Source organism: Hibiscus syriacus, unplaced genomic scaffold (genome assembly GCF_006381635.1).
Source record: "Hibiscus syriacus cultivar Baekdansim isolate YM2019G1 unplaced genomic scaffold, ASM638163v2 tig00113721_pilon, whole genome shotgun sequence".
Lineage (NCBI taxonomy): Eukaryota > Viridiplantae > Streptophyta > Magnoliopsida > Malvales > Malvaceae > Hibiscus > Hibiscus syriacus.
This window is the reverse complement of record NW_024063468.1, coordinates 1-23,394: the sequence shown is the minus strand read 5'-3', so window position 1 is coordinate 23,394 and position 23,394 is coordinate 1. Positions and strand designations below refer to the sequence as shown.

At 34.8% G+C, this 23,394-nt stretch overlaps 1 protein-coding gene, 1 long non-coding RNA gene and 3 pseudogenes across 2 annotated transcripts; 3 read left to right on the top strand and 2 right to left on the bottom strand.

Annotated features, from left to right (window-relative positions):
- The first annotated feature begins 377 nt into the window (after positions 1 to 377).
- Positions 378 to 891, top strand: LOC120186823. The gene is made up of 3 exons (XR_005522242.1): positions 378 to 458; positions 564 to 612; positions 694 to 891. It is a non-coding gene; the product is annotated as an uncharacterized LOC120186823 (long non-coding RNA).
- Positions 892 to 2,515: 1,624 nt separating this feature from the next.
- Positions 2,516 to 2,934, bottom strand: LOC120186918 (cysteine proteinase inhibitor 12-like). The gene has a single exon (XM_039190747.1). The coding sequence runs from the start codon at positions 2,932 to 2,934 to the stop codon at positions 2,545 to 2,547; it is 390 nt and encodes a 129-aa protein (XP_039046678.1). The 3' UTR covers positions 2,516 to 2,544.
- A 1,811-nt stretch (positions 2,935 to 4,745) lies between these two features.
- Positions 4,746 to 7,980, top strand: LOC120186822 (annotated as a pseudogene).
- Positions 7,981 to 12,682: 4,702 nt separating this feature from the next.
- Positions 12,683 to 14,690, bottom strand: LOC120186821 (annotated as a pseudogene).
- Positions 14,691 to 18,156: 3,466 nt separating this feature from the next.
- Positions 18,157 to 19,442, top strand: LOC120186898 (annotated as a pseudogene).
- Positions 19,443 to 23,394: the final 3,952 nt, after the last annotated feature.

Below are 23,394 nucleotides of genomic sequence, written 5' to 3'. Positions count from 1 at the left end.
TAATGAAAATGATAATGTGATATATAATCATCTTCAATATTATATATTATAATAATTAATCTTAGTTCTAAATAATTTAATAAATTTAATCTTTATAATTATAAATTTATTATTCTGGTCCCAAAAAACTCTTTACCTAACAGATAACCCAAACACTTCACCCCCATAACCCTTCTCCATCCCGAAACTAATTTGTAAGATTTTAGTCTAATGACCAAAATATAACAAAACCTATAGTTTCATGACTAATGAGGTAGTTTACCAACAAGTTTGGATCTTTGGGTTCAGGCACATTTTACTCGCAGTAAAACGGCATCTATATTTGCCGTTTCAAACTCTCGTACTCTTACCTTTTATTCTCTTAGCTCAGAGCATCCTAATCCTGAACTATCATAGCTCGAACAAGGGCATGGCGTTTGCAATTTCCAGCTCAAATTTCTTCACCGCTTCTTACATCGGTAAAGGTTCAACCCTCTTTGTTTTCCAATTTAGGCCCCTCCATCTTCTTTGTAATATTAAATTCAATTCATTTTTCTGGGATTTTTCCCCTTGGTTTGACCCAGGCCAGAACAGGGACTAATAACGGCACCTCGACACCCATTTAGCTCACAGGTTTTATATTTCGAAACCCATTTTATTTGTATTGTTGAATTACCCGAAAATATTTTTTTTCTGATTAATAGTTCTTTCCAGGTTGTTTGCCGGTCACAAAGTGATGGCGGTGGTCGCCGTGTTTGGAGTCGGAGAAAATTGGTTTGTGCTATATATTTTTATCTCTAAGTTCTTTGTTTTCTTGTGAATATGATAATTTATTGGGTAAAGAACACACGAGTTCACTTAAGTATGCTAAAACAGTCGTTTTGGTCACTTAACTTAAAAAACAAAAGGTAAACTACGCATTTAGTACCTAAACTATCAGTTTGGTTCGTTTTAGTACCTAAACTTTCAATTATTTCAAAAGCATGCTTAATCTTCAGTTTTCATTTCATTTTAGTACCCGCCGTGAAGTTTTTCACGCGATTAGTACATAAATTATAATTTTTGGTCCGTTTTAGTATCTAAATTTTTAATTTTTTTCAAAACTTAATGTTAATTTTGAACAATTATTAAAATGAAACAAGAACTGAAGTTTTAACGACGGGGTACTAAAATGAAATAAAAACTAAACTTTAGGTATGATTTTGAAAAAAATTAAAAGTTTTTGTATTAAAACGGACTAAAATTGATAGTTGAGTACTAAACATGTAATTTACCCTTCAAACAATACAAAATGGTAATTAAATTTATCGAACTGTTACAAAATGATTATTAAATTTTATCGAAATGTTACAAAATGGTCATTAAATTTATCGAATTTTTACAATTATTATACATTGCAATGACATGATGTAACAATTCGATAAGTTTTATGACCATTTTGTAATTTTTGAAAGTTCAGTAGTCCTAAATTCTTGTGTACTTTTCCTAATTGATTTGGCAAGACAATTTTGGTGTCTGTTAAAAATGATAAGATGTTTGAGCATTCATCCTTTTTTTCTCAGTAGCAATTGTATAATCATATTGGAATTGCATGCTAAAATTACAACTTAGATATTGATTGAGTTGCTTGTTGTGGGTTATATCTGCTCAATGTTGCTTTGTATATATTGTGAATCAACTCAACATTGCTTGTATTTCACCAAAACTGGATTAATTTAGCAGTTGAATCACGAATAAATGTTAGTTTAATTTGTACGTTCCCGTACACGGTGGAAATCTTCCGGCATTTAGGATCAGTCAAGGTTATTATACGTATCGAAACGAATTTCGAGCTATACCTATCTTTGGTCCTTGCTTCGTATGGATGTGCATGTGTTGTCATGGTGAAAATATTGCGCTTAATGGCATTTAGTTGCAATGTTTACGTGGGAGTGGAGGTTCAGTTTGCTTGTGTCTGTTCAGGCGAAGATGAAATGTTGTGTTGAGAAGATAGAATTCAATGAATAACCTCTGATAACATTCATTAAGCTCATTGTTAACTACGTTACAACCAGCCAGCTTATATACAAGCTGTAATTTCAAGTGTACTCAACCTCTATAACAAACTCATAAACAGAATCCAATATTTCTTAACAGCTATAACAACTTACTCACACACAACGCTCACATCAGCATCACATACACACGTTACTGCATATTCTAGAATGAAGTCATGTATTCCAGAACATATTCCAATATTCTCCTTACTCTTTTCCTTCTCCTTGATCAAATGACAAATCCTGCACTTTGGGTCGAAATTGCTCAAACGAAGATTTGTACAATGATTTAGTAAACTATCTGTTCTAGTTGAATCGAAGTGCAGACGCCTCCTTCCGGTCGACTTGAATCGAAAGTGTCGATGCTTCCTTCCGTTCAGTTGAATCGGAAGTGTCGATGCTTCCTTCCGTTCAGTTTGAATCGGAAGTGTCGATGCTTTCTTCCGTTCACTTTGAATCGGAAGTGCGACGTTTCCTTCCGTTATCTTGTTTACCTTCATTTCTTTCTTCTTATCTTCATTGTCTCTCTTCAACTTAAGAAGCATGTTAGTTTCGCGAAATCTTTTGATACTTCGGCGTTGGCATAAACGAATTCTATAAGTTCGTAAGGCAGCAGCGAATTGGATCTCTGTTGTATAGTCTTCACAGCATGATTGTAGCACCATGAACTACAGGATCGTTTGTGGACACAGCTTACAGTATATGGACATCTTTCGGGATTGATAGCTTCCACCGTCAAATGGTGAAGCGTCCCAGCCACCACTTGCTTGCTTGCTTTCACAACTCGCACGAACTCGACCATCGCGTTTTCTTTCTTGTTGTGCTCGTCGACGAAAAAGCGAGCAGGGTTTTCGAGTTCGACATTGTTATGGGATCCCTGGGAAGGGCACACTCTGTCCAAAGTGGTGTTTGTCACCATTGGTTCAAAACAGAAGGTTGATTCAGTGAATAAATTGTTGAAGAAGAGAATTGGTATTGCTATGAAAATAAAATGGGTTGCAGAAAATTGGCGCAGGCAGCTGAGGAAAGTGACAATCCGATGGAGAAAGCAACAAAAGTTGAACTGATTTAGATCTACAACAAACGAAAATAGCAGCAGCGGATGAAGGAAAAAAAACAATCAATGGAAGAAACGGAACAACATCAACGAAACTGGAGATCAACTATCAACGGCGCAGTAGTGAAAGAAAACAAAGATGCCAGGATCTTTGGCGAACGATACCATATGATTCGATTTCGTGAATGATGTAGCGGCTGAGGCCAAAGAATACATCGAGAGTAACCGGGATGAATACGGAGGCTCGAAGAAAGCTATACTTCATGTGCTCAATAACCGTGTCAATGATTCCGGGTTCTACCGTCTGGATGCATACGCCGAATCCGACCCTTTCAAGCCCGCAGGTTATTTGAAGGAAGAATTCACCTGAAGTTTTTAAAAAGGTAACATTTTACATGCATATGCACATAAAAACAATTAAAGGTTGAATGATAGTGTACAATAAGCTCAAGACTTATTGATGATTGTATTAAGCAGTTGGTTAAGTTTCAAATTCACCATTTCTCTTTCTTTTTTGTTTTAATGGATCCTTGTTCCTCCTTGATTTAGGGTTTAGTATTTGCAAGTTATTTGAATGAGGTGAAATTGGCCTTTACTTGGGAAGGACATTTGACTCGAACCCAATGGATTTCGGATTTCGACTTGATCTTGTAGTGTTATTTTCTTTTGAAAATTCTTGACCCGACCCAAGAATAATAATATAATTGACTTTTATATATTTTAGAATAATTGTTATAATACACTTTTCTCTATATTTTTTAATTAAATATCTATTTTACGTAATAAAAATATAAAAAATATAAAAATATTGGGCCTCCGATTAAACAATATTAATTTGTCGATTTGAATACAAATTTCTAGTCAACTACTTTGTATAGATAAAATCTTTTAAAGGCTCATGTGACATTCCATAAAAAAATCAAGTCAAAATTTATTTGATCTACCTAATATGTTATTCTACAGACAGTCAAGATCAAGATGATCTTACAATTGTCATACGCACTAAAGGTCGTTATAAATACTCGAATCAAGATTGGAAAGGAGGATGGATCATAAATACTCGAATCAAGATGGGAAAGGAGGATGGATCATGCATAATCAGTTGACCTTCTTTCTTCTTCCTCTTGATAATCTACTCTTTTCTCCTTTCAAATATAGGTCAATAATTATTTTCTCACAGGTCACAACTCTCGTTTAAATCAGAAGAGATGAAACATTAACGATCGATAACTAAACTTATTTCCATCAATAATATTAATACGTTGTATTTTTCAAAATTAGATAGAAAAATATGTAGGTTTTGAGAGTGAAATTCTGTTGTCATGACAATTAGAAGAATGTTACATTAAAAATCAATGGTGGCAAAATATAAAACAATAGAGAATGGTGACCAAAACGAAAACATATTAGTTCATGGATGACTAATAATGTAGTATACCCTAAATAAAGAGAACCAATGAGACTTTTAATGTGTTGGCAAGAGCTGAGGCTACAGAAACATGAGTGCCCATAGCTCAAGTTTAATTTCATTATAAGTGAAGTATCCAGTCGATGATAAGGGCAAATAAGCTAATTTCATTATCTGATGTGGCGAAATCTGAACCGCAGAACAGATAATACTATCTCAAAGTGTAGTGGAAAATCCGTAGAAGATCACAGCCCACGTGGAATCAATCCGTTAAATCAGTTTGAGGATTAATTTCACTCTCTTATCATCGCCACACACCTTCCCCACAGTTAACAGAGGAGATTCTCATCATCCACACAAAAACCGAAACTCGTAACCCCAACTTATCCGCTTTGACTCAGCGGTTCGTACTGAGTCAGCCAACAGCAATGGCGTTACCCGCTCCTCAGTTACAAAGATTCCTTGCAATCCAGTTCAATTTCAGCTCCAATACCAAAACCGCTTACAGGAACCCATTAACTACCTCAACGGCGATAAGATCCAGAATCCCATGCCGTTGCTCCGCAATTGCAATCAACGCTCCTTCTTCGCTAGCCGATGTCTCCGGGATCCGTTGGGGTCCGCCAGCGTGCAGGGCAGGCGCGAGGAGATGGAGGATGATTTGGTTCTACGATCGGACGGCCTTGATGGATTCTCCTTCGCTGCTGTCTTTGATGGCCATGGCGGCGTATCTTCCGTCAAGTATCTCAGGCATGGAAATTATTATTATTATTATTATGAATTTCCTTTTGCATCTTCTATTGTTAGCTAATTAGCAAATACTAATTGATTTGAGATGGTTCGGGTTAAAGCAGAGATGAGCTGTATAAAGAGTGTGTTACAGCTTTGCAAGGTGGAGTATTGTTGAACGGAGATTTACACTCTATTAAGAAAGCGTTAGCGGATGCTTTTGAAATTACTGATAAAAAGTTGCTAAACTGGTGAGCAAAATGGAAATATGCTTTGGAACAATCAAATATTGAAATTGGATTTTAGTTTAGTAGTCTTGATATAATTGTAGAATTTTGTATATTATGGTTGAAGGATTAGCTGGTGTTTCATTTTGTTGAAGGCTTGAAAAGATTGGAGATGGCAACGATGATTCCGGTTCAACAGCCACTGTCATGTTAGTTGGAAATGAAGTGATCTTCATTTCTCATGTTGGTGATCTTGTGTGGTATGGATGCCCGTTCCTATTTCAGCTTTTGTATTAAAGTTTTTTTAACATTAGAATCCTTACACTAATACTTCTGGGTTTCGAGAGAGTAACACTATGAGAATTGGACAAAAAAACCTTTATTTTGAGTGGATTATATCACTTTTTCATTCTTTTGTCAGCTGATACATTGATGCAGGTTCTGTCTCGTGCTGGAAAAGCACAGGTCTTGACTGATTCTCACCGACCCTATGGGAGCAACCAGGCCTCTTTGCAAGAAATTAAAAGAATTAGAGAAGCAGGTGGATGGGTGTGTTTTTTCTTTTTAATTATTTTTCTTTTCTTTTTTCTGTTCTTGATGATTTTATTTTAAATAGTAATTGTATCACTGATCTTTCTTGTACCAACAAGATTCCATATATTGTGAGTTATATTAAAATATAGTCCGGAACTCGAGTGCCTCAAAATAAGTTTGTACTTACTCACACTGCTCTGATCATAAATCTTTTTGCCATGATGTCCATATAGATTAGCAATGGTAGGATTTGTGGTGACATTGCTGTATCCCGTGCTTTTGGTGACACTCGATTTAAGACAAAGAAGAATGAGTTCGGTTCTTTCCTTGCTCTCAACTTAAAGTCTTCTTTCGTAGTAGTTTATGTTGAATACATTTATGCATACACATAATGATGATGGTTTGGATAATTTGCTCAGAATGCTGAAGAAGGGAGTTGAAGAAAGGAGATGGTCTGAAAAATTTATTTCCCGGTATATCTTCTACAGTTCCTTTCAGTTTAATCTTCCCATTTTTAATGTGGGTTCATTGAGCCTTGGTTTATGTTATACTAGTAATTAGAGTAAAATCTAGCTCAAGTTGTTTTCCTTAGTTAGCAAAAGGCGGACTATCTGAATCGTGTTTCAAATTACAAGGTTGCTTTGTTTTCAATGTTTATTTTATTTCAGAGTAGTCTTCAATGATGACTTGGTTATTGCATCTCCAGATACTTTTAAAGTAGCTATTGGGTCAGATGCAGAATTTGTCCTGTTGGCATCTGATGGTTTATGGGATTACATAAACAGGTTTCCTTAACTATATATGCTCTTAAACTCTTGCTATTGCACATAAAGCTTTTTTTTATTAGTATACTGTAAATTCAGTTTGTAGCAGGATGTGTCTGACAAATATATGATTTTTTCTCTTTCAGTTCAGATGCAGTTGCTTTTGTTCGGAATCAACTACGTGAACATGGAGATGTTCAGGTGATTTATACATTATACAAAACTTCATCACAAATAACTGTATCATATCTTCCAGTTTTTATCAGATATACATAATAAAATTGCAGATGATATTCGTACCTTGGTTTAGTTGTAACTTTACCCTTATTCCTGATTCAGGTAGCATGTGATGCACTTGCACAAGCTGCTCTGGTAATTAATTGCAAGAGTAATTTGTATTTTTCAATTAATTTTACTTGTATATATTTATTTGCTGCAAAAGTTAATGATTTATTTGCTGCAGGATAAAGGCTCACAAGACAATGTCAGCATTATCATTGCTGATTTAGGGTATGCAGCTTTTTCTACCAGTTAATGATTTCTGTTATGTTTGTAAAGCATAAATTGAGCTGACTGGACATCGTTTGGATTAACCTTACCACAGAACCTATGCTTAGCTATTATATTAGTCTTTAAATTAACCATTACCAACTCTTTCCCTTTAAAGGCTTATTGCTGCCAGTGAGCCACCAGCCGAATGACATGTGCAGTAACTGTAAATCAAAATCCTATGTAATTTTAAAAAATTAGAAAGAACAGTCTCTGGCCCTTGGTCTCAGTCCTTTATTACAACATTAGAATCTAGGTAGCATGGGGAAACATAATAGGAACTACACGGAAATGGATATCAAGTGACAAAATGCTGTTGCTCTTACTAGTTTGTCTTAGCTTTGAAGTGAATCTGATCAGTCTTTGCTTTATGAATTTACATCGCATTCCTCTGCCACTGTTAACTTTTATGTTCCTTGGTTTGACCATTGCTCAGGCATACCGAGTGGCAGAATTTGCCAGTTGAACAACAAAATTTCTGTTTGAATTCGGACAAGCTTTAGCTACAGTTGGTGTCGTGTCACTCGGAATATGGTTGTCGTATCAGGTTTCTTTTTGAGTTTATCAGTTGTGTACATACAAATGAAAGAATTCGAAATAGTCTGTATAATGGGAACTGTATGTGTTAGCTAGCACTTGTGGAGAAATTGATGTAGGCTAATGAAATTCAGAATGTTACTGTCTAGTTATATTTGTTTCTCTGTGTTGATTTTTAAAAATTACATCGCCTCTATGATAATTGATAAGCAATGCACAGCATATAGATTACAATGCCACTAAGAACAATTTTGCATTTGTTCCCAATAGAAAATGCAAACCTAATTCCTCCATGAATGAGCATTTTGACCCACATAATAAACATAATTGGCCATTTCCCCCAAATACGTATATTTATTTGCATAGGATGAGCTGATAAAAGTATATCATAATTTTATAATCTGCATGGATCAATTATAAAATTTGACTTTCCAAACATTTCTTCTTTGAGTAATTCTTAACATATGGAATATCTGGTACAAATTATATGATCCGTACTACTCAGCATGTCTCTCTTATGAAAGAAATAAGATGTAAAAACAATACAATATATTAATAGAAACATTCTTTTTTGAGGATTAGTTATACAAGCATAAATCTCAACATTAAGAGAGTTCAAGAACTTCATTAATTATTACTAAATATATACCCATTACTCATTAAGAATGTAACTATTACTCTCTCTAATTATAACCTAAAAACTACTTAATATCCCCACGGTTATATATATATATACATACACTTCAATACTTGGATCTTATTTTTTATGCTTAATGGTTCCTGAGGACTTCGAATTTTAGGGAAAAAATCATTTCAATGATTAAACCTTTTTGCACTCAGTTAAGATCTTAAAATCAGGAAATCAATCAATATGTTCCTTTGACGTAGACCATCACGTGGCCTTTAAACATCATCATTTATAAGTGGATATTTCATCAACACCATAGATTATTATGTCATTGTCATGAACTGTTAGCTTAGTACCGTAACAGTTAACAATAATTTTCGTTGGTCAAAAAGATCACATGATTGGTTTTCTAAATTTAAGAGCTTAATTGAATGTAAAATAGTTTTTAGATTGAATTGAATACCCCCCAACCCCCACAAAAAAAAGTTTGAGGACTTCAGGAATCATTAAACCCATTTTTTTTTCGGAAGAGGAACGAGGCTCAAAGTAAGAAAATACCAATACTTTTTAACCAGCAGGAGTATCAACATAATTGGATCTTATATACTAGTACTAGATTATTATTAAGTAAATATAAAAGGATGATCACGCTTGCCAGGTTTTTTCCTAGGGTCGTGCTTTGGTTAGCTCCAGTATCATCATAATCCAGCATTCCACCCACCACCAAAAGCTTCCTCGTTGCACTCATCTGGAATCCCATCATCTCCTTCATAACATGTCTATATATATATATATATATATATATATATATATATATATATATATATATATATACGTACACTAAATCAACACCATTTGCTAAACTAAATTGAATCCATACCTACATTATCTGCAGTGCAAATCAAAGACGATGAATTCCTGTTCAACCGAGTATTCCGCCTGCTGAAAGCCTTGGAACCTACCAAAGGAGAAAGGCATGAGGAGGAGGAAAGACACCACAAGAAAAGCCCTGAACCAAGAAGAAGAAGCGTCTGCTGCCATGGCTGATATGTGGTTCAACCATGGGCAAGGGGAAGCTGTGCTTTTGTATTGGTAGTTGAGGGTATGAAAATATTGCATACATATGGAGATAATACTAAAGTGTTGTTATGGCGCCTAGGTTGGGTGCACACTTCCCATACCCACCCAATATCAACATCATGGTGCATTCCCCCTAGGCTGTAACCCGTAGGCGTTAAATGAGATTGAGATCGTGAGTTACTCGAGATTGACTCAGTCAAATCTTGATAAATACTCGATTCGAGTTTTTAATGAATCGAAACAAACTATTTGATGCTCGACTCGAAAAGCTCGTGAAAAAAACTTGAAAACATAATATGTTAATATTTTATTTTTGAAAAAATAAATTATTAATAATATTATGTGTTGATTTTTAAAATACAATATAAAGTTTTCATGTATTAAGGTTCAAATTCCTGTTTGAGTTTGAGCTTCAATCGATTTAAGCTTATTTTTTTTTACATTTCGAGCTTCAATTCATAATTTCAAATTCGAATCAAGTTCAACAATACTCAAACTCGACTCGTTTCCCACCCACAAAGTCAACCACACTGTTTCTATATATTGTTTGAATCACCAAATTGCAAAAACGCATGTGTACATTTGGTCTGCATTGCTCAGAGCCTCAGGTTTAATGTATCTTTGGGATATGTATTCATCCTTTTTTATAAGAAATTTCAAATGTTCATCGATATTCATCACGAACGGAGTTAAGATCTATCGAATAGTCGTTTAGATCATCATGTCAGTGCAAAGGCAATTGAAAGGAAGTTGGTGGCCTAAAGATCCGATCAAATCAAATGGAAAACATTTTGGCAGAGTGTCGGAAATCGGCCACTTCCATCTACTCGCACCACCACAATGGAGCACCGCATGTGGCTCTCTACTTTCAATGTTTTATCTTTATGTAACGAACACCGGCAGCCATGCGTTATTCTAATCAAGTGGTCTATGTGATAAAAGAATTATTGTTATTCCTTGAGAACTTAGGTTCGAACACCATAAATATCAGGGGTGTAAGCGTTCAACGTCAAAAGACTGAGAATTATCTTTGAACAGCTATCACCTTGTACTTATCCATATTAATAAAAAAATACAATGTTATCATTGTGTTAATCATATAATTTTAAAGGGATTACATTTAAATTTTATAATTATCAAAGGTTAAAATATAATTTTATCGATACACAACTTTATAATTTTAAAATAATAGGAATAACAAAACGAATATGATGTCTATAATTTTTTTAATTATTTAAATACGAATCTATCAATAACTAGTTTGTTTAGTGGGATGAGGTATTTGAATCTTAGTGTTGTTAATGAAAAAATTTGAATTAAAAAGATCGTCCTATAATAAACCTATTCATATAAATAATGTAAATTCAGATAACAAATATGTTGAAATCTAATAATTATCTAAATATAAATAAAATAAAATAAAATAAAACAACAAAGCAATCGCAACATAAAATAAAATAAAATAAAATAAAATAAAAATAATTATTCCAGTATAATGGTGGATGTTTTTAGGTATGGACTAGAGGTCCGGATGGAGAAGAATACCGCTCAAAGTGGCATATACTATTCATTTTGGATGCTTACAGTATAATTTTCCATTTTTTTGGATTTGTCTCCCTTATTTATTTGAACCTCTTTCATTGCAATGTACAGCCATGAAAGGCACTCATCTACTGAGAATGGATGGATTATATATATGGCTTAAATATACATTTAGTACCTGAGCTTTGTACCTTCTTTTAAGTTGGGAGTTAAAACAATTTACTTTCAACTTAGTACCCTAACTTTAATTTCATTCATGAGTAAATTATATCATTCCTCACTTAACTAGATTATCTATCCTATTTTACTCATTACACTTTCAATTTTTAATTTACTTATTGAAATTTGGAATTGTTCATGTTTTGATCACTTTGAATTATTTTATTAGTATTTATGTATGACATCGTATTTTATTATTATTTAATATAAAATAATTAAAAATATAAAATAAAAATAGGATGTGACTAGACGCCATCGTCGGGCACCGTCGACTATAGTAGATGGTTGTCGTTCAGTCCCAAATTGCATGGGTTGGTTCGTCTCAACCACTTGAATCGGAATCTGGTGGGTGTTTTTACAAAAAAATGCATCAAAAACTCGTAAATCTCGACTAAAACGTTTCGACTTTCTCACTTTCAATTTTCAATTTGTGGATTTTGGAGCAAGGAGGTTGGATTCAGACTCAATGTGTCAAGGCGAAGAGACCCATGAAATTTGGGATTGAACGACCACCTAGGGATGGCAATGGGTCGGATTGGGTTTTTGGTCAATCCGACCCAATCCGAAAATATACTCCCCCACCCAAACCCGACCCAAAAATTTTATATCCTACATCCGACCCGACATGACCTGGTATAAATTAAGGATTTAATTAAAATATAATAAAAATTTTAAGGAAATTACATATTATCCTCGAGTTAGGTCGAAGTTTTTTCACCCTCCACCTGAACCCGACCCGACTCAAAATTAAAAAAAAATCCATCCTGATCAAGTCGAATCGGGTGGAAACCCGTCAAATGCGGGTGAAATTGCCATCCCTGCAAACACCATCTACGACGATCGACGGTAGCACCCACCTTCTGTTTTTATTTTATATTAAATAATAATAAAAATGACATATCATACATAAATGATGATAAATAATTCAAAGTGTTATGGAATGATCTTTAAGCTTTTAATACGAGAAGCTTTGCTTTGTATATTAAAAACAATAGTAAATTACATATTAGTATCTAAATTATTTTGGTTTGTTTTAGTACTAAACTTTTTTTAAATCATACCTAAGTTTAGTTTTTTTTCATTTTAGTACCAATCGTTAAAAACTTAACGCGTTAGTACCTAAACTATCAATTTTGATCCATTTTATACCTATACTTTTATTTTTTTCACAAAACTTTTGATAGTGTACTAAAATGAAACAAAAACCAAATTTTATGTATGATTTTTAAAAAAATTAAAAGTTTAAGTACTAAAACTGATAGTTTAGGTACTAAATACGTAATTTACCATAAAACAATGATATCTGATTTATGCTTGTGAGTTGTTTAAAAATGTGAGTACGTGAAATTTTAAAGGCTTTATCTTAAAAAAAATTAAGAAGTATCTGAAGAAATAATCAAGAAATGCATATTATGCACATTTTCTTTCATCAACAGAATCTAGGCATTGACCTCGTTGTAGTGGGTATGGGCTGCTGCCTCTTTTGATTTCATGAATTTGGCCATCTGGTTCTGCATTTCGTGCAGACCTTCTCCAATTCCATCACCCTGCTTTGCATCCCTTGTAAATGTTCTCTAAGCTTTTCATTGTCAGCTGATATGTCAAGCTTTTCATTTTCAGTGAACTTGCAAGATGAATCTGTGTGATTAGTTCCCTGCAGAAAATTCTTTAGCTTCAACTGCCTGGAGGCGAGAGCTTGCACCGCGCTCTTGGATCCGAATTTCGCGTTCGGGAAAGGTGTTGCAAGCATCTGTTGAGAGCTTCTCATAGTTCAGTGCACAACATATCTTTATTCTTTCTTCACACAACCCTGTATGCACCTCCAAGTAAATGTCGATGGAGTGGTATAGTTCGTCCTCGGAGTCCCTTGCAGAATCCGGCAGGGCCGTTACCAAAGCTCGAAACTTGGAGGGTTTCAGATAAGGGTCCGGAGCTACTTCTGCTATGTAGCTGTCTATTAAGCTGCCGACCTTTTTTGTTCGAATCGGAGATGATTGCCGGTCTCGTCGAAGAAACGCTTTCAGAAACTTAAGAACTAGATTCACATCATACATGTAACTTGTCCCGTATGGAGATGGAATTAGCAGGTTATCTAAAGTTGCTTGATCCAATTGAGAACCGATCATATCCTCCAACTTGCTCCTGCTACTTTTGCTTATGTTCAGATTCAGCACCACCGAAGAATCCCGAACAAACTCTTGCACGAAGCAGAATTCGGATCGAGAATGCAGAGCATATCGATCACGATTTCTAGAACTTTGTGTTTCTTGTCCGATGAGGCATTACGAAACTTCGACTCTGGTAGTAGACGAGGAACCGGCTGATGATTACATGATCGTACTTCTTAGACACCATAGATTTTATCAGCATTTCAACCGTGTTGGGATTCAAAACCGAAAGGTCTTCGAACCACGAAGATGCTCGAGAGAAGCCTTGTTTCGAACTCGGCTTTTGGTATCGCACGAGAGCCGAAACCCAAGGCTATCCGAAGAAGTAGATGCACAAGGACTTGCTTCGTTGTCAGTGACCAGCCGTGCAAACAAGTGAATCCAAGCATCTTTCGAGTATACCTGAAGAAGTTGCTGCCTGCTGTAAATCTTGGCCATGCTTCAAAGCCCACAAGATCAGACCAAGTCCAGCACCGATCTCTTCAACGGATCTCTCAATCTTCTCGAATAGACTACGGTTTCCCGACACCGAATCATTCATCTCCATGAATCGAGCTGCGGAATATAACGAGGAAATGTTGGACGGATTTAGTCGATTTTCCCATTGCTGTAACAGAACCTTGATATAAGCTCAAAATTCCCTGCCCCTCCAGGAAAGTCATGGAATATCACTCTACTTCTCTTGGCACCTGTGGATTTACCAATAGTTTGCTTAACCTGCCCGAGAATGAACAGATGATTTCCTGCCAAGCCATGAAAACAATGCCATGAAAACAACCCTCCGTCCACACGACCGACGCATAATTTTATGCTAAGAAGACTGAACTAATAATAATTCAGGGACTTGGGAAAGTATGTTGGAAAACTACAAATAACTTATGACCCACATGATATTAAATGTTAAGAGGTGCAACTGGAGATGCACCATAGAAAATTTACAGTAAAATCTAACAATTATGGAGCTGTAATGAATCAAATGAATTCCGCACTACAAAAGTCAGACACACAAACAAAAGCAGCGAAGCTCATAATACATTCACAATCACAAAAACCAGTTCAGCTATTCAGGGTACCAGGACTTTTCAGAGAATCCCTTAAAAAGTAGAACTTTATAATCAAAGTTCAAGAATTAAGAATCACCTTGTCTAGCAGGAAAGTCTCTTCTCCATTAACATCCACTTCAAGATCACAGCAAACCGCCATGACCCAAAATAAACAAAACCCCACCTCAGAAAAAGATCACATTTTTAACCACCCAAAAGGCCAAAGTCACAGAGCCACTAACCATATTCTTTATAAGGGCAAGAGGACAAAGAGAAAAGAGTGATTCCTTTAGTCACGGAACTGACATTGGTGATCTGCGAAAATGAGGGAATTTCGATCAAAGCGATGCAGAATCAATGTGGTGATTTCTCAACTAATATAACCAAAGGGAAGACTCTAAAAAATGATGGGGTGAACGGACATGAAAGAGCGCAAGCAACAAGCGATAAGCAACAAGGCGTGTAAAGACAGAGATGAGAAATATAATATTGAACCAGAAGTTCAACTACTTAAAATATGGCGGGATAAATGATTCATGCTTATATTGCTTGATGTTTTCCCCTTTTGCTTTGGTATATCGTTAAATCTTGTTTGGATTCCAAGAAAGTTTGTGTTGATTGCTTGATTCGTGGACAATACATGAACTTGTTCTGGGCATGCAAGATATACTTCAAAAGCTCGAAACCCAACCAATATGTTCCAAACCCAGCCCACTGAACTAGGGATGGTCATCGGTCAGATTGAGTCGGGTTTCAATTAATTTGATCCGATCCAAAAATTATACATCTTTCATCTAATCCGAACCTATCTGAAAATTATATATCCTTCACTTTATATGAATATGACCCGTCATTTTAAGATAAAAACGAACTTGACTTGACTCAAAATAATATATTTATAAAAAAATATTACTTTTATTTAATAAAAAAAATAAGAATTTAATTTAAAAAGTAATGTATAAAGATATCTTATTGTAACTATATCTAAATATATAAGGTAAAATTATAATTTATTTGAATCGAGTCGAATTGAATTGAATCGAATATTTTTAACCCTAAACTAAAATCTAACTCAACCCAACTCAACATAATCTCTAAAAACACGACCTGATTTAATTCAAATCCAACATGATAAAATCAGGTCGAAACCCGAGTTCAGATCCCGTGCCCATCCTTTGCTGAACTCCTATAATTTCAAGAACTATTGGATCTGTTTTTTTTGTCACATGCCAATAAAGGAGTAAGATTGAAGGCATAGCTAACCTAGCTCACGTTCCTTTATTCTAACCTTCTCAAGGTTGCCCTCCTCAACCACTACCACCTCCTCAAGAGATGTTCCATTCGTTTTAATTAAGGATAAAGTATGTAAATTGTCCCTCGACTATAGATTATTATTTTCTTGAGTCCTCCAACTATTAAAAGTTACAAAATAGTTTTCCGACTAAAGAGTACCGTTGAGTCATTCGATTATTAAAAGTTACAAAATGGTCAACCATTCATATGTTCTAAATGGTCCTTTTACGTTAAAAAAATTGAATATCGTCTGAATTGAACATTAACTTGTTAATTGAGATATAATAAAATATGATCTCAGAAATGTTTGAATAGTATAATCATTTGAGATTATGACATCAGATTTTATTATATCCCAGATAACATGTTTGAATGGTATAATCATTTGAGATTATGACATCAGATTTTATTATATCCCAGATAGCATGTTAATGTTCAGTTCAGACGACCGTCAATTTTTAACAAAATAGAATATGTTTGAAACATATGAATAGTCGGATGACCATTCTGTAGTTTTTAATAATCGAGGGACTCAACAAATGTCACCCTATAGTCGGAAGATCATTTTGTAACTTGTAGTAGTTGAGGGAGTCAACAAAATAATATCTTAGGACCATTTGTATACTTTAGCTTTTAAATAAACTACAAATTTCATCCCTCAACATTATGTATTTTTCACTAAATATTAACTTTTAATTTAATAACTTTATTTTGATATTGTTACATTTTTTTATTTTATTTAATGGTACTATAATAAAAATCTATATTTTAATAATTATAAAAGAATCTCAATTTTTTTGAATTTATGAAATATCCTTAAAATTTGGGTAAATTACGCATTTAATACCTAAACTATCAATTATGATTCGTTTTAGTACCTAAACTTTCAATTTTTTTAAAACCATACCTAACGTTTAGTTTTTGTTTCATTTTAGTACCCCACCATTAAAAACTTAACGCATTGAGTACCTAAACTATTAGTTTGGTTCATTTTAGTACCTAAACTTTCATTTCCCCCCCAAAAATTAACGTTAAATTTTGAACATGGGTACTAAAATGAAACAAAAACTAAACTTTAGGTATGATTTTGAAAAAATTGAAAATTTAGGTACTAAAACGGACCAAAATTAATGGTTTAGATATTAAACGCATAATTTACCCTTAAATTTTTTTCTCTAAAATTTTAACTTACCTTTTGGATTCATTTTGATTTTCAAACGGATCATTTTCTTCTTGGAGAGATGAAGAAGAAAAAAATAACTAATATATCATGATTCTATGATGATCAACAACGTAAATTATAGATTAGAGTCATTTTTCTTTGTGTTTTGAGTTGAAGTTTCATAGTTAATCTAAATGATAGAGATAAGGAATAATGAGACAAATTCATTAGTACCTTGAGTGGTCGGTGAAGAACAATTTCAATGACGACATGACACAGAAATGAAAATCTAAAAGTTTTAAATTTATTGGGAAGATAATGAAATAAAAAAAGAAGAGAAATAAAAAAAGTAGACAACATATAACTTCTACATCAGCAAAAAAAATTAGGTCATGCTACCGTATTATTTATGATTTAATGCCGCAGTGACCAAAAAAATAACAATTGAATGATCAAATTAAAAAATTAAAAAATATAATGGTAAAACAATAATATGATTAAAGTTGAATGATGAAATTTATATTTTACCCTTTTAATTATTGGTATGTGGTATACAATCAATCAATTACCACTAACATATGTTTGGTGATTTCCTTCCAATCCATGGTTCGTTTTGATGTGATTTGGCTCATACAACGCATACAAAGCTCAATTTCATATTTTAAAGATACGTAATCCATTGTGTAAACTATGCATTAATATCTAAACTATAATTTTAGTCTGTTTAGTATTTAAACTTTTAATTTTTTTTAAAATAATGTATAATGTTTAGTTTTCATTTCACTTTAGTACCCGTTGTTAAAAAACTTAGTGCCTATCAATTTTGCTCTGTTTTAGTACTTAAACTTTGAATAATCGTACTAAAATAGACCAAAACTGATAGTTTAGATATTAAAGTAATATCCTAATCCATACGTACTTGTCATATTACCATAATCCGTGCCCATCTATTCACCGACTCCATGAACAAGAAATGGGAGGTTTTGCCAATCCCAAAATCCAAGTGCCTTTATGGTCATTGATTTATACCCTACTTTCCTTCTTCCCCATGAAAGGTATCCAACAAGGGAAGAAAAAACACAAAAGCAACCTTAAGTATTCACAAACAAAGGTATCTTCTAGCATATATATATATATATATATATAATTAACATGCAACTCCATTTTTATTATCTTGTTGCTCTTAGTTTCTTGGAACAAAAAAAACTATGCTTAAACTCAAAGGCCTTCTCGTTTGTCTGCTGATTGTGGCCCTGGATGTTGCAGCTGGGATTCTCGGCATCCAAGCCGAAGTTGCACAAAACAAGGTATCTTCCGATCACATGGCAAAGAATTTACGTAAATTTGTTTATGCTCTATGAATTGATTCACCAGGGTATATTTTCAATGTGAGTTTGTTTTTTTGGGTTTAACAGGTTAAGCACTTGAGGGTGGATATTCGAGTGCAGAGACCCTAGCCATGAGGCTTTCAAGCTGGCTCTGGGTGCAGTCATACTGCTTAGCCTAGCCCACGTTCTCACTAACCTTCTTGGTGGCTGCATGTGCGTCTGTTCTCAAGAAGAGTTCCAAAGAGCCTCACCCAACAGGCAACTCTCATTGGCTTGTCTCGTTTTCACATGGTAATTAGCCATATACTGTTAGAAAGGTTAAGAATATGCAAAGTTAAATCCCACATGAAATAGGAAAAAGGAAGTGATTTGTTTATAAACTATCTATTTCTCTTTTCTCGGTTGAGCATTGGTGAATATATCTTTTGTATGCATCACTGCATTGGCTAGTTTGTGGATTGTGTGTCACTTTAGGCGTTGTATCGTTTATAGCATCGAGCTTTCAATTTTGCCAATAATAGCACTGAATTTTGATTTTGTTTCAATCATACCACTTGGCAGTTAAATCGTTAACAATCGGATCAAAACGACGTCGTTTGATCAGATATCTACATCGACAGTCATCAGCCACATTGGCAGCCGTCGACCACATCCCGCTATTAACAATTTAACGATTCAGTGGTATAATTCAAACGAAAATCAAAGTTCAGTGTTATAATTGATAAAATTGAAAGTTCAGTAATATAAACGATATAATACATAAAATTCAACGGTATCTGATGTAATTTACCCCTTTTTCTAATTATATTATTTTCCTGTTAACTAACATTTCATTTTACAGCACTACTATAATATTTCCAAACTTATACTGTATTCTTTATATTCTTTCCTTGCTCGCAATGCAGTTTCAAGCATTGAAATTCTGATCCATCCCTGAGTGTATCTTATTCCATACTTAATTCGTGTGTCGATCAGGATCATACTGGCGGTTGGATTGTCGACACTGGTGATAGGGATGGTATCAAACAACAAACCCAGAGCTTCCTGTGGGTTCACGCACCACCATTTCCTGTCCATCGGAGGCATTTTGTGCTTCGTCCATGGCCTCTTTTCTGCTGCATATTACGTTTCATCGACTGCAGCTACTGACCGACATTGAGGATCAGATGAAATCTTTAGAGGAACCTTACTGATCATCATTGATTGACAAACCCTTTGACCCTACAAGCAAAACAAAAACAAATGCATCTTTGAGTGACGACCGATCTTGCGGGAGCTGATCTTGTTGCCATATTTTGTTTTAAGGCTATGTTATTAGTTTCTGTAATTGGAAGTTCGACACATTTGTTTACAATCTAGAGATGTGCACTTTTTAATTTCTCATCCTCTCGATATCATTGTTACTTTTAAGTTTATAGTGATCTTTTACTTCGTAAATATAAAAAAGAATTGAACGTCAAATTTTATATTATTTTTAGGGTAAAGTACACAAATGGTCCTGTCTATAAAGTATTACGTTTTTAAGTCTCTCAACTATTAAAAGTTACAAAATGTTCACTCAATTATTCATTATATTTCAAACTCGTCATGTTTTTAAAAAGAAATAGACAATATTCCGAGCTTAACGTTAACCCGTTGACTATGATATGATAAAATCTCATCACAGAATCTCAAACGATTATCATATCTCAATCATCATGTTAACGTTCAGCTTAAACAACCGCCAATTTTTAACTGAAAATGACGAGTCTGGAATGTAATGAATAGTCGAGTGAGTATTTTGTAACTTTTAATAGTCGATGGACTTAACAAAGTAACATTCTATAGTCAGATGATCATTTTATAAACTATATAGTCAATGGACTTATTAAATAGTACCTAATCAGGGGACCATTTGTATAGTCTACTCTTTTTTTATGTGATTTATTTCTTGATGATCTCGTTTTTATTTTTTCCTTATCAATTATTAGTAAGTAATGTCAGCTTCGTCACCTATTTAGGGATGGCAATGGGTCGGGTCGGGTCGGGTTTTTGGGCCACCCGACCCGACCCGAGAAGAAATGGTTCTCCACCCGTGACCCGACCCGACCCGACAAAATTAATGTTTCACTCGACCTGACCCGACCCGAATATGACTTAGAAACCCGACCCGACCCGACCCGAAATAATAAAAAAAAATTAATTCAATGAAAACAGTGACTTAATTGAAAAAATTATATATGGAGGGATATTATTGTAATTATCCCTAAATATAAGATAAAATTATATATATTTTTCGGGTCGGGTCGGATTTTTTACCCTAAACCCGACCCGACCCGACCCAAACAGTGCATTTAAAAAAAACCCGAACCCGAACCCGAATTTTTTTTAAAAAAATCCGACCGATCGGGTCGGATCAGGTCAGAACCCGTCGGATTCGGGTTGAGTTGCCATCCCTACACCTATTCCCACCTTCTTTACGGCTTAGGCTCTTTCAATTTTTCGATCACATAAAATTCTTAATTCTCGTCGTCTTTATTTCTTCTCACTAATTCATTTAATTATATTTTTTCTCTTAAATTATTTTATTTCAATTTATCAAATATTCTTTTAATTTTAGTCTTTTTCAAATTTTTTTATTTAATGTTCAAAATTAAAATTCATGCTATATCCACAATTCAATTCTTTCAAATCGGAGAAGAATAAAGTCTCAAGAAATCGGAAAAACAATAAATTTTAAAATTATTTAATTTAAATATGTAAAATGATATATTTTTAAGCTTTCCTTAAGATCTCAAAAATATCCAAAACCATTCTGGTTATAACCACAACATTCATGTTGCAAAAAGACCAAATGGTTCTAATTTTAGTACAAACCATGAGGTGCAATTGGGTATTTCATTTGCCATTTTCGAACGTGAATGGACCTCAAATTCCCATCGTGATTCACTAACACTTCCATAATGATTCACGATAAACTCTCAAAAGTATTCGGGATTTTATAAAAGAGAAAATCGCCTCAGTGACCAAAAAAAAGTTATAATATACGATTTTAACCAACTTTTTTTGGATTTGCCAAAATGACCAACAAAATCGCAACGCGAAATAAAAATCGCAACGCGATCCCCAGAATCGCAAATCAGTTTCCAGAATCGCAAATCAGTTTCCAAAATCGCAACGCGATTCTTGAAAATCGCGATGCGATAGTACAAATTCGCATTGCGATTTTCCATAATCGCAACGCGAATATGAAAATCGCAACGCGAACACATAAATCGCAACGCGTATCCGTAAATCGCAACGTGTATCCGTAAATCGCAACGCGTATGGGTAAATCGCAATGCGTATCCGTATATCGCAACGCGTATCCGTAAATCGCAACGATAATACATAAAATCGCAACGCGTATCCGTAAATCGCAACGCGATATTTAAAGCGCCATTATAATCGCTACGCGTATTTTATTTTCAAATTACAAAAAGAATATTAAGACAAAATCCCGTAATCGCAACTCATAACCTAAAACCTAAAATCACAACTCAGTCCCATCTCCATCTCTCTCTACGGCGAAGAAATCCGTCCCCATCTCCGAAGATTTCCGTCCCCATCTCCGGCGAAATCCCTCACAACCATTCACGGTCAGAAATCCCTCACAATATTCAGAAATGGAAAATCAACCTCCGAGGGTTAGTTTTTTTAATTATTTTTATTTTGAAATGTTTGCATTATTGTAGGTTTTTCATATTGAAACTGATGATAAGTTTACTGGTCATTTCAATAATAGATTAACCATTCACTTAGATTTCATTTCGCGTTACGATTCTGTCGTTGCGATTTTCATTTCGCGTTGCTATTCTCTCGTTGCGATTTTCAAGTTAGTATTTGTCTTTGTCTTTGTTCTGTCTTTGGTTGAAGTAATGCAATCCATTCAAGTTTCAATTTGCAGAAGAGTCGCAACGAGATAAATGAAAATCGCAACGAGAGAATGACTGTCGCAACGAGAGAATCGCAACGCGAAATGAAATCGCAACGAGAGAATCGCAACGCGAAACCAAAATCGCATTGCGATTTTCATTTCGCGTTGCGATTCTCTCGTTGCGATTTCATTTCGCGTTGCGATTCTCTCGTTGCGATTGTCATCTCGCGTTGCGATTCTCTCGTTGCGATTTTCATTTCAACCAAAAGACAAAACAGTGTTGCAATTTTAGTTTCAAGAATAAACTACTACTTTTATGTTTATTGTTTTGGTATATCTTCACAGTGTAGTTTTTGGTATATCAACTTGGTATGTTTATTGTTTTTGTAGAAATTTTTTTCGGCTCAATTGACCTTGAGAAATAAAGTCAGCCTGGCCACTACAATTGCAAAGAAGCTTTCACTGCTCAAAGACAATTGTTGAGGAAACCTGCTTCGGGCCAGGCTGAGAGTACAGCATCCGGTGGAGATGCTAATTTGACCCATTTGTGGCTTCAGACCATGACATCAAATCTACCCGACAGTATACAACGTGGTGAGGAAGAGATATGGTTTCATTTTCCACCAGCGTATACTTGCTTGGGCGGAAGGAGTTCTAATCACTGGTCTACGATTCGGACACGATGATAGGCCGGTACTCGTCATATCGCCCGCCCATCATGGTATCCCGGGTTTTCCGGATGAGTCAATGGAGAAGAAGCCGAACCTACATGTCGACGACCTGAAGAAATTATTTAATAAGAAAGCTGGTTTCACTCGGATGGAAGACGTCGATGTTGTCCGAGTATGCCTTCTACTACTTGTGTATGCCGGCTTTTTAGGCAGAGAGGCCAGACAACCTATTCATCGGGAGCTAATAATATTGGTAGAGGACCTGAATGCATGGAATCTGTTTCCGTGGGGTTCTTATATATGGAAAGCTACTGGACTAAGTTGTCGTCTGCCTTTGATGACCGCAAAAGTTTGCGGGCGATGGTCCAAATCACTTTGTCAGGCTTGTTTGGGCCTTTAAGGTAAGAATTTCTATAATGTTTCTAAAATTATAATTAATTATTTAACAATACTAATTTTGTTATTATATTGTTTGTAGATTGGATATTCGAGGCTTTCCCCAGCATGCGTACATATCAATAAAAACGTCAAATGATATTCCAGGG